At 48.2% G+C, this 12,531-nt stretch overlaps 1 protein-coding gene across 2 annotated transcripts in view; it reads left to right on the top strand.

Moving 5' to 3' along the window:
* Positions 1-4,631: 4,631 nt before the first annotated feature.
* LOC135920877 (BTB/POZ domain-containing protein 6-like) overlaps positions 4,632-12,531 on the top strand; it is a 30,061-nt gene continuing 22,161 nt past the window's right edge. Inside the window, exons 1-2 of one of the 2 annotated variants that reach the window (XM_065455139.1) lie at positions 4,632-4,745; positions 7,561-7,673. In XM_065455139.1, coding sequence (XP_065311211.1) covers positions 4,739-4,745; positions 7,561-7,673 — 120 coding nt within the window. In that variant the 5' untranslated portion in view covers positions 4,632-4,738. Of the gene's footprint in view, positions 4,746-6,735; positions 6,760-7,560; positions 7,674-12,531 lie in introns of those variants that run through there. The other variant, XM_070522870.1, reaches the window with a different exon arrangement.

Below are 12,531 nucleotides of genomic sequence, written 5' to 3'. Positions count from 1 at the left end.
CGTCGAGGATTTTCTTTCGAAGAACCTGTATGGGCTTCCTTTGTAGCAATTGCTACGATTTAGTGGATGTCTGATTTTCCCTTTCTTAATTTACGTCTCTAATGTTCGCGTAAGAAAAATGTGTACACTGCTCTAAATTGTGCATACTACTCTAAAAAAAACGTTTATTTACCAGATTCCTAGCTCTTTTTCCTGCGCTATGAAGGCGGCATAGCCAATACCACACATGTTCTTTGAATGAGTGCCTGGTATAACATCACTCTTTCTGCTAACCTGCTCTTTCGTTCTCGGAGAAATCTCTGTGATCACGTCATAATTTTTTTTCAGGTATCTTTTTTACACGCGCATTGTCAGTAGCTTCATTACTATTTCTCATAAATCAGTGTTCTGTTTCCCATTTTTCATGTTTTTATGAGATAATAAATATTTAGTTTTATATAATGAACTAGATTACGTATTAGTATTTTTTATGCATGCTCATTGTCAGTTGCTTCGTTCTTTCTTTTGTTTTGCTTCAATGTTTTTGACCCCTCCCTGCTTTGGATGCCGAAAGGTGGCGGGCAGTATTATGTAAATAAATAAAATAAAATAAATTATACATTAAATGACAAAGCAACGGCGTTCCTTTGTATTTCTCCCATCGCACATTATTACTGTAGGGGCAACTATACTTTACAAACCTCAGTGGTATAGCAAGTCGTTCTCCAGGCTCCAGGGGTTTCTCGAATGTGGTGCCGCCATGTGAGGTCCTCTGTGACAGAACTCAATAGCTTTTCAAAGAGCTGCGGCGTCATGCGAAAGAACTTGTAGAAAAATTCGTGGTCATCCTGGCGCATCCGTTGCATCTGTAAAAAATGGTGCATTATTACTTGACAGAAGGCCTTCACGGCTGTTGAAGCGGCGTGAAGTATCGTCACCGCGCATCCAATATACGATCTGCGTGCCTCCGGCGCGGCTTGTAGTACGATCCCCGCATTAAAATTTTAACCCTTTAACTTATGTCTCGTACATGTGCGCACTGTTAAGAATGGCGAGCTGCAATGCAGGATTGCCACCCAATTACGACTGGGGAACGAGACGCGCATCCCCCACTCTCCGTCGCTTCATCTAGGATGCGTTCGATGAAGCGGGCTTTGTGCAGAAAACCGCCGCCATCCTCTAGCCCCATCGCCGTTGTGACGGAATGAGTTCGGCGGACGAACTATTGTGCCCGAACTCCCCAGCGCGGACCTGATCTGCTACGCGTGCGCGAGCTGCCGCGGGGAAGCCGTTTTTTGTCGCTTCCCACGCGCCGAGCGGGACGCAGGACAACGAGCTACCCGGAACGGCTCCCCTCTGACGTCGGCTCCGGACATCGGAATGTGTGCGCCTTTGTGTGCGTAAACTGTTCTGCGGGGCGGCGGCGAATGTACAATGAGTAAACGAACGTTCGCGTCACCTTGTATCGCGGGAGGAACGAGTGTTTAAAAACTGCTGTGGTGCGAATGCTCGACACACTTCTCTTGAGCAGTCATGTTGGACTGACACTCTTTTTCTTAAGCAGTCATGTTAGACTGATGCACTTTTCTCAAGCAGTCATGTTAGACTGATTTAAATACTGTAAATAAAGGCATATTCCTCGTTCTCGATGAGAAGCAGTTCTTCCCTTCATCAATGTCCTCAGCGTGGATAAGTTGGACGACGGCATGGGCCAGCTACCTTCGAATTCATGCCGGATTCCGATCTTGACAACGGATCACGAGCGATGGGATTGAGCCCCCAATCCTGACAGCACTTAAAAACGCTGATAAGTAATTGCTGTACCGACGAAGAGAAGTCCCCTTGTCCAAACACTGGCTGCTAGTTCTACCACAGTAGAGATCATCGAAAGGAAAGAAGTTACTCATCACAGCCGTAAAGTCCTTCTCTACGCCGTTGAAAGACGGGCCGTACCCACCAACGTCGCTGCAGACGCTTTCTGCGCTCGCGCCGTCTTTGCAAGAGCAGCAGCAGCAAAAGCTTCTTTCTCATGTGGTGCATTGCGGGCAGAGAACGCTGAAGCCGGCGAAGCAAACGGCTAAGCAAAAGCTCGAGCGCAGTGTCGCGCGAGGTCGCCCGCAGTTGTCAGCTGCAGTCGTGGGCAAGCAGACGCTATCGCGCGTGATGTTGATCATTGATGTAGCTTTGCTCGCTATAAGGATGTGTAGATACAAACGGCGCACATTTATCAACTTAAAAGCAATATAGTAGCACTAACATTGATAAATTAAATAGAAAAGACTAGTCATAACGAAATTAAGGATAAACTTCTCTCAAAGCGAAAGACGAACGTTTCCGCCATAGCTGGGCCGCTGGTCTGCCAGCCCTGTGCTACGCGCAGCGAAGCGCGCATGTGTGCGCGTAAAGTGTGGCTGGCCGCCTTTCCCTTCATCACAAGCTAACGCGCTCGCAGACGCGTACGCTTATGTGTACGCATAGCGAAACGCGTATCCCGTGCTGCGTGTGGTTGGGCCTTATGAATCCTCCTCCGTGGTGCCTAGGCAGAGTCAAATATGGGGGCGATGACTTACGGAGTCGCCATCTGTCGGAAACGCCACCTTTGCGTAGTATGAGGGATCACGCGGCGCGCTCCTCATATATGTTTGGCTTGCGGCGCTTAACAAAAACACCACGCGGCAGCCCTGCTGTACATTTCTGTAAGTACACTCAAAACGAGGTAACGTTATTACTGTCTAAATAGTAATCTTGGGCTAACAGAAAGCACAGACTCGTTTACAGACGCCATCTATTTACCGAATACGTACCGTGAACGCCGCTGCGCGCGGTCGCCGCGATGGAGTCTCCCGAACCGGCTTCTTGCGTGAAAGGTAGTCAAACACTGAGAGTAAACTATGTGAAATATGTTCTTATAGTGGGCTGTCTGCATAACCGAATGGAGCATAACAGAATGAAACCTCAATGCAGCGATCGCACGGTTTCGCAGCGACCGATTGCGCGTCTGCATGCATGTCCACGCACAATGTTTGGCTCTCGCTGTGAGCGCGTTTGCGCACCATGCCGTGAGCTTTAGGCCGCAGCATATGAGCCTTTGACAGCACACTAGCAACCATTGTTGCGCGGACGCTATCAGAACTGTTCAAAAATAATTTCGCTACAGAGACTTTGTCGCCTATACGGCGACTGTGATGTGGCGTCGCGACGATTCAACTTTGTTTGTCTTCTGAATTCTTGGACATTTCAATATTACTTCTCAAGTTGCGTCACACTTTATGTTTATCGGTCTCCTCAGCGTGCGATTTCCCTCTGCTTCTTTTTCGTAATCAAGTGCATTAGTTCATAACACGAACATGACCATATGCCATGCATTTTTTAATGTGCGTCATACCGCTCCTTTTCCTTCCAAGTGAACTTGCCAGTATCTAGTATCAACAAGTTCATAGACCAGACCGTCCTGACATTAGCTGGGCAGCGAGCGCGGGCGAACGTCTCAGTGCGCGTTTTCTGCTGCTCACCGAACATCGCAGTCCCGGCGCCGTAGCACAAATATTCCTCACGCCTGTGTTTGCTGCATATCTAAGTTGTAGCCGATGGCTGTCTGCCTGCTCTAAGTTTCGCCAGCCAAGCTTCACGCAGCTCCTTGCCCTGCGGCTACGTGTGAATAAGGCTGACACCGGGCTCCGTAGCGTACGTCCGGCACTGCGGCACCGAGCAGTACCCTACCATGCTGCATGCCTCCAAAGCCAGCCACTACCTATTATAGTGATTTCAAATGTTGTCAAGCAGACAGCCACGGCGGGGAAAGCCTCACCACTTAATCAGAACCGCTAGCGCAGGTGGGACTTTAAGCTTTCGTTTTCAGCTCGCTTCGGCGCTTCTGAAGCAGACGACGCGGCCGCTGTGTTCACGTGATCCCTCATGCCACGCCACGCCGGCGGTGGCGCCAGATTTTCCAGTGGTGGAGCTCGCCCCCAATATTCAAGGAGCAAAAACCCCCAGGTTTTCTCTCTCACGCCAGCTCTTATTCACGCCTGCGCACGAACGGCTGGCGATCCTTCAAATGGACGTCTCGTGCTTGACACAAGGCCTCAGTAACGCCGACTTCCAGCGAGATTTAGCTTCACAAAGAGTGACGTGGTAACCCTCCTCAGATCTTGCTTGCTCCATGCACAAGCCGGTCTCAACGCCCGCGCGCGCTCTCGTCGGGATCGGCCGTGCTCCATAGCGAGAAACATTCTCGGGCCGCGCGAGTACGTATCCGTTAAAACCCACCGGCAACCAAGCGCACTGGGCTGAGCTCCGCGGAGCATCACGGAGTAATAGTTCCTTCCTCTATGCATGCCGCCAAGCGCCTGCAGCTCCTCTATGGCCTGCAGGATGTCTTGTTGGGCTGAGTTTCTGAGGGGAAAAAAACATGGAGAAGGGAAAGAATGAAGGATATGGCTTCAGAAAGAGTAAGGTTAGGCGGGCTTCGTCACGTAATGCTTCCTTCTGACTTATTTCCTTCCTCCTTACATTTATGGCAGACCGTCACATGACAATAAACTATCCAATGAGCGGCACGGTGGTAAAGAAAAATGTGTGGCGGTACTATTTCGAGTTCAGTGGTACTCGGAAGCCGGCAGCGTCGTGCGGCGGTCGTCCGAGGTTACCCGGCCTTTGTTCCTCTAATTGTACGTAAATCACTTTTGTACTTTAGTGCGGAAGAACTGCTGCCGCCCGCCTAGGTACCTCGGCGATCGTTTGTGTTCTGCGCAAAGTAATGGCGGGTAAGTGGCCAATGGTGCTTTCGATTGAGCAATTTTTCCCAGCGGACGCAGGTTCCGGCACTGCTGCCGACCCGGAAAATTTCAGCGCCGCAAGGTAGCCGTGCCTTTTGTTCCTCTGTCCGCGGGCGCATGCCCAAGCATGCAACCACAACGCCGAGTGGTGTCGCCCGACCGTCTTTATCATTATGCAGCAGCGGTATAACCATAATTTTAAGCGGAGGCACGGGCTTTTAGTGGAATATTAAGCATACTGAAATGAGACAGGACGATCGCAAACGTTGACACGCACCCGAAGGATCGGCGCATCACTTTGTGCCAATGCAACACGTCTAAATGAAAAGTGTGCCCGTGTCGCCCTGCGCGCTCTTTTTTCTCGAATTACGGCGCGTAACTGTACTCGGGTGGTACCTTGACGCCAAACGGTAGCTGTCAGATCTCGCAACGCTTCAAGAGACGGTGCTAGCAATTCTGTGTTTCGTGCTACGAAACTTGTATTCTGGTCCGCACGTGCGGTTTGCCTGTGTGGGAGCTTACAGAGGGAATATTATATTGAAAGGAGACCTGAACTACTTACCTTTATTGCGATAGCGCTTATAGGGACACCGCAGGCGAATTTCCGCCGCCGCTGTCACTGTGATGTTCCGTGCTAAGTCGGAGTGCGAGAAGATCGCGGCCACGCGCAGTCCGCTATAGGTTTGAGCAAAAGCTTGTGCTTGTTGGCCGAGAGGTATGGCGGCCAGATACGGCAGTGAGTTCTCGCGCTCGCATGGGAGGAAGGCGGCGAGGGTGCACAAATGTCTTTCGAATACTTCATAATGAAAACTGCGCTCAAATAGACATAAAATTGGAGCAATACTACGGTAAATCTTTACGCTCACGCGGGCATAGAATAGACATAAAACATGAGAACTCGCGTAGTGGAACAGGCTACGTCACTCAGGTAGTCATACTTTATACGCCGTGCAGCGACCATTCGCAGTCTCTCAAGAGCCCTGTGCATGCGGAGAAACGCCCAATGTCACATTAGGGCTCTTAATAAACAACGATTCTTAACGTACACCTTCGTGACTTTCTAACATTAAGAATGCTGGGCTGTGAAGATCGTTTTAAGTTATTTGTCATAACGGCTATTCATTATTTGAAAACTATTCGAAATGCATTCGATTCACTTCGCTTCTGGCACTATGCAATACGGTCGGAAAAATACCTGTTCGCACACTTCTATTTGAAAGCCATATATTACACCAGTTTTGTCCACTTTAGATGTAATATTATTTTAAAAAATTACATTATTATGATATCGCGTTTCATTGCTAAGCTACAGAATTGTGAAATTGATGGTATCGTTTTCTCACAGTTTGCATTGAACAATTTTTATTAAAACACTGACGGCCTAAATAAAATATTTGTTACCCACAGTCACTATACTTTAACTTCACCGTTTAAATGCAAGAACCCTTATGAAGTTTGATGCAGTGGTTACCGAGAAAAAAATGATTTCTCCTTTCCCATGTATTTAGATAGAAGCCTCCGAACTTAAGCTTCCTCTTAGCGTAGGCTAAAAAAAAATGGTGTCGTCGGTGCGAATGGCAAACGAGACGTACTATGCTTGCAAGCCAGGCAAGCCGGCTCGCTGAGATGGTCGATGTTTGCTTTTCATCTGCGAGACGAAATGCCTTCGGAGAAAAACAATCATCACGCCAGTGGTTTAGCACTGGACGTTGCATTACGGAAGAGACCCAAATTCGACATAAAGTTTTTCCAATAACTACTATTTCATGTGAAAGACGCAATGTAGCCGAATAGTAAGCCACAATCCGTGAGTGGCGATAGGAATGATTGCCCGGGCTTGTTGATGGGACTGGTGAGGTAACGGCCCTACGGCGATGTGGGCTGTGTATGGACCCGCGAAATCTGCGCTGTTGGCCGCGGCCGTCCGATCGCTCCGGCCGTCGTACGACGACATCGAGGATTTTTTCACTCGTCCAGCGTCCAATCCGAGGACGCATTTTGTGTGAGCGTTTTTTTTTTTTTAGAAATCGTTTGGGTTGTTGTTGGAACGACAAGTCGGACGCTTCGTCGTACCGCGTGCTTCCCGCGCCAACGGGCTCGGCATCGCCGAATTCCCGCTTTCGTTCGCGTTTGCTTGAAATACCGACTCGGTAGATTTCATGTCGTGCGCCGAAATCTGTGAACACGTTTAGGCGCGTGTATGAGATGCTCACTGCGATTAACGCAACTATGATCGCGCTGCCTGCGTATGCAAACGTGTGCTAGGCTATCTACATTGCGAACGTGACGCGCTTTTGTCGTGCATCTGCTCTGCTCGACCTTCATTCAAGGCTAATCATAACCTAGCTTTCTTGCAATGCAGTAAGAAATTGTAATAACATGCAGTTAACTAACCAAAGCACCCTTGTTGGCTAACGCACGATACGCTAGATAATACAGAAGCCTAACTGTTACGAATTGTTTGGCGCATAATTGATGAGCTGATATATCGGAATCCCAACGTTCGCCGTTTACAGCGGTGGCCCATTGCTTGAAACGGCTTTCATCGACAGGAAACCCACGAAAACTTCAGCCAACTGCGCCTTTAGGCGCAACGCAGCTTGTTGGTCTAGTGCGTTTCCTTAGTTGTAAAACCATAGAATAAAGACCGCACACATACAACCGCCCACGAACCCGCGAAACCAAGCTGCTACCCAAGTATACGCGCGCCGGCTCGGTGGCCTAGTGCCTGTCGTGCGAAAGTGATGATGATGATGGTGTTTTATTGGCATCCCCTTTGAAACGGGGCGGCCACCCTTTCCAGAATACTGCACGAGATGCAGAATGCGCAGCAAGTGGTGCACTCGCTGCTATCCACCTCCACCAGACCGCAAAGCCCGCCAGGAAGTTTCGACGCAGACAGAAGGTAACCCCGAGGTAAGCGGTGAAGTTTTTCTACCGCTGCTTCAAGCAGCGTGCTAATGGAAAGCATTAAATCTAGCTGGAGAAGCGCGTCACGTTTAGGCGGTGGAGAGTTTCGGTACGTCAGAGAGAGAAACGAGTATAGGAAGGCAGGGATGTTTACCAATCAAGGGTCTGGTTGGCTACCCTACGCTGGGGGAAGGAGAATGGAGAGAGAAGGTGTAGAGTCGTGTACGGACAGTACTTGAGTTAAAGCCGCTCGCGCAAACCAGACGTTCTAGAACAAAAGTGCCTTCACTGCCTTCAGAGCCGATGATCGATGGCGATGGTGCTCTAGTACTGTCTGTTCACTCAGAGGACGATCATCTAATTTCCTCAATGTGTTAGACAAAGATTGTCTTTGTGCTTGAAATTGAGGACAATGGCACAATAAGTGGTCAATGTTCTCCTCGCATCCGCAAACATCACATGCAGGACTATCAGCCATTCCAATTAGTGCTGAGTAGGCATCTGTGAAGGCAACTCCAAGCCACAACCAACACAGAGGAGACGCTTCGCGTCGGTGCAGGCCGGCCGGAGGTCTGAGTTGCAGTGACGGGTTTAGTCTGTGCAGTCTTGTGCGCCTTGTATGTGCGGTATTCCACTCGGCTAAGTGGATCGTGCGAGCTATACTGCGAAGTTGTCTCGCGGCGTCGGTCCTTAAGAGAGGAATGGGGACGCAGCGGTCTTCTTGGTTTGACGTCCGAGCTGCCTTGTCTGCGTCATTTCCTATGATACCGCAATGACCTGGTATTCATTGAAAAGAGATATCATGGCGTTTTTCTCTTACGTGATGGACAAATTCCACGATATCGCACGTGAGCTGGTCGTGAGTTCCATGTCGGAGAAACGACTGCACACATTGCAAGGCCGGCCTTGAATCGTAGAAGACTGCCCATTTTCTAGGACTTTCAGCATTTACCACATGAAGCGCGTCGCGGAGAGCCACGAGCTCTGCAGCTGTAGACGTAGTGACATGGGAAGTGTTGAACCGCAGGGTTATTCTCATTGTTGGTATAAGTACAGCGCTACCGGAACTGGTTGATGTAGTTGATCGATCAGTATAGACGTGTGTGCAGTCGCTGCATTTCTCGTATAAGAGAAGTAAAGTTAGTTGCTTGAGTGCTGATGACGGCAAGTCCGACTTTTTCTGAAGTCCTGGGATTGTATGGTTTATTTGAGTTCGGCGCACACACCACGGAGGAATGGAAGGTCTTGCCGCAGGGGCGTAACCTGACTTCAGAGAGGCACGGTGCGCGAAGACAGTCGCACTGAATGTCGCGTGGGGCCTATCTACTGGGAGACTTGCGAGGTGGTGGGTAGGGGTTCGGGCGAAGTGTCTCATGTGCACACGCATTGTTGCAATAGTAATGCGTGTTCTAAGAGTGGAATCTTGAGCGACTGCAATAACTTCAGTCGTTGATGCACTCCGCGGTAGACCAAGGCATATCTTGAGGGCTTGGGCTTGGATGTTTTGGATTATATTCAGGTTAGTTCTGCAGGTATTAGACATGACCGGTAGGCTGTACCGCAGGAATTCAATAAAGAGGACCCTGTACAGTAGCAGCATAGATTGTATTAGCACTCCCCAGGTCTTTCCTTCTAGGAACTTAAACAAATGGCAAATTCCTGTCGGTTGTTTTCTCACATAATTCACATGAGGGGTCGAGGAGAGATTTCTGTCAATGATCAACCCCAAAAATGTTTGACTTGGGCTGTACGAGATCAGCTGTCCGTCGACGGATATGACGTATGGAGACATTGATTTTCTGGTAAACGCCATCACTGCACACTTTTCACATGATACATGAAGTCCTTGTTCTCGAAGATAGGAGGATGTAAAAGTGGCTGCCTTCTGAAGCCGCGTATATGTTTCGAAACTGCATAAACGTAAGGCACGATTCACGCTGCCAGCGTGAAAATGCGGCATAAGAGATCGTACGATGTAACGTAGTCGGCCTCATGATGATGAAAACAATAATTAAGGTACATTTACATTTGGAAGAAGCGTTGTTTAGTCGGTGTGTCTTAGATCTAGAGCATTGATTTGCTCAATCGCAGCCAAGGCCAGATCGAGGTCACGCTCAAGAACGCGATGTGATTCTGTCTCCAAAAAATGTGGGCCGATCCCGAAGATATGGTGCAGTCTAAAAAAATGTTCAATCGCCGAATTCAGGTGGCAGTCGTCCCAAGTGGAGACTACTTCGAAATTAGCTACTGCAGTGTTATTAATTGCTACTAGAAGCCGTACTGATAAACTCGTTATTTTTCCTATTGTAACTTCTTGAGAACAACGTCAATATTGCTCACCGTGTGCCCTGGCGTATGCGTGTTACGAGTTATCTAGTAATAGCAACAAGTTGACCTATAATGGCCGACTTAGGAGCTTCAACAGAACAGGTAATTCTGCAAAGCCCCTGAAACAGCTGCTGCGGTGGGTCACAGCTGGCACGGCCGAGTTTAAAAGTACGGGCAAGCGTCTCTACCTAGGTGTGTCCCCATTCTCGCATGTACATAACGCAACTCGTGAGTCCTAGCAATCTGCTAGTGGGGTGTGCCAAATGTAGAAGTATATGTTTCGAAGAATCGCTTATCTATTGTGCTTGAGGCGTCTACATATGCTTGAACCGTCTCGTGCTAAACCGGAAGCGTTATTATTCTTCGGTTCAGTAGCGGTTCGGGTTCAGGCACGTTTTAAGAATATCAGTTCGGGTTTGCTTCAACACCCTGATCAGCGCAGTCAGCAATGAGGCATTGTGACGTAAATGCCAATCTACGATTATCCGTCCCTGACAGTTCCGGACTGCTTGGGACTGAAAAGCAGGGTGTCTACCAACCGGGAAAACCAGGAAAACCGGGAATTCTCAGGGATTTTCAATAGTCTGGAAAAACTCAGGGGAAACTCAGGGAATTTGGTGGTTCTATCAGGGAAAATTAGCTGTAATTTTATTGAAAGGGAAAGAAAGTAGCGGCAAAGCTGGCTCGAGTACGAGGAGTTGCCAGTGTTTAGTCAACGACTGACTTTCCTGACTCCCGATAATTCGGACGGCTTCGCGTCACCACCACGTACCCCATAGAGCTTATGTATAATAATGTCTGAAATTTCGGATGCAAGAACCCTTCGCCATCTGATTTTCCGGACTTCTTGCCGTCATGGCAGGTCCGAAACGGCATTAATAAAACCGCCACCACAGCCACCGTTTTGGTTACCTCGTCGCTCCTCGAACGCTCTCGCACGCAGATCCGCTGGCAGCCGTAGCCACCACCGCAGCAACGCTAGGCCTAGCTGCTTCTGCGCTCGCTATTAAGCTTCTTGCCGTTCTGTCCCGTGTTTTTCATTGAAAGAATTTGCCGCTATCAGCAATGGCACCTACTCCGCCTTTGGGGTCCTCGCGATTGGCTTCGAAGCTCGGAAAGCACTACGCGTTGCATAATGCCGGTTGCCGAAAGTCAGCTTCGCCTCACTACAGGTGTATTACGCGGTGAAGCGTGCGCAAATTATTGCGGTGAAGCTCAACAAGCGTGGGAAGGGGCAATTGTCACGGGACACGCGTGCACCCGCTGCCTTTTGTCACAGGATATTGTCCTGCCTTGTCACATGACAATAGCAGTAGCGTGATAATCTTGAACACTTGTTCACAATTTTTCGATGCTGTATTTTATCAACATGCATTTAACATCGCACATAAACTTGGCGTATAGCTCCTCTTGTGTTCGCGCAATTTTATCGCAGTTATTGTAATTATGCAAGCGCAGCAGTCTAAGTCTTACAGCGCTCGTAAAACAGACTAGTAAGGCTATGGACCACTTGCATACCTATTCTACTTGAATATGTGCATTTAACCCACCCATTTGGAGCATTGCCTACACCTTATCCATACCATGCCCCTAATTTCCCCTCAAAATAAACAAGATGCCTTGTTTAGCTCACCAAGAACACCGGAGAAACAAACTGCGAACCTCGTAATATCCCCTTCGGTCACGGCATAACATTTGCGAACGCAACTTATTTTTGCCATTACTGTGTAGTGGTTACAAGGAATAGAAAGTGAACATTAGGCTTTGAGTAAATTGCACATTCTGATTTCCTAAGGTACACCCTTTCCACTTCTCAGTGAAATGTATCCCTTCAAACGACCGCTTTCACGAAGGCATTGCCCTCTTTGACGTCCCTTCATAGAGGGTAATGCCTTCGTGAAAGCGAAGTGGGGGGTTCCGGCAGTAATCGCAAAAGATTATTTCTTCCCTTGTTGTAATGCTTGGGCCCAATAACTAAACTTTCCAAGTAATTTGAGGGGGTGATACAATATATTTATTGAAGAAACGTAGCACGACTCACTTTACAATTGATGAATATTAATTACTATATATTTACGATGGGTCACTATAAAATTCAGAGGCATTCTCCCGCCTTGACTTGCCTTCTGCATGGAGTCTCCATCAAATACCTAATCTTCGAAAATATTTGCTTATGTATGCATCTTGCTTTTATTTGTATTTGAAGTCTCACAATGAGTTTTACGCATTTTTTTTCAATATATCTTTTTTTCGCTGTGCATTTTACTAACTCCTCCCTTCTGTTTTCTTTTTTAATAAAATAAACACTACCCCTTACTATTCAAGCTGGATTAAGCCGTTTCTTCATTTCTTAGCATGCTTACTAGAGAGTGACACCGAGTGACACCATCGGGCGACATGGTGTCAGCCCGTCTCTTGACAAAAAACAAAGTTCTGTGTCGCTCAGGGAATTCGGCAAAGGCATTCAGGGAAAACCTGGAAAACTCAGGGAATTCGGAAATGTCAACTTGGTAGACACCCAGGAAAAGAGAGTGGT

The sequence above is a fragment of the Dermacentor albipictus genome, chromosome 8, assembly GCF_038994185.2.
Source record: "Dermacentor albipictus isolate Rhodes 1998 colony chromosome 8, USDA_Dalb.pri_finalv2, whole genome shotgun sequence".
In the NCBI taxonomy this organism is placed as follows: Eukaryota; Metazoa; Arthropoda; class Arachnida; order Ixodida; family Ixodidae; genus Dermacentor; species Dermacentor albipictus.
Note: the sequence above shows the minus strand (reverse complement) of the source record. Positions and strands in the feature narration are given on the sequence as shown.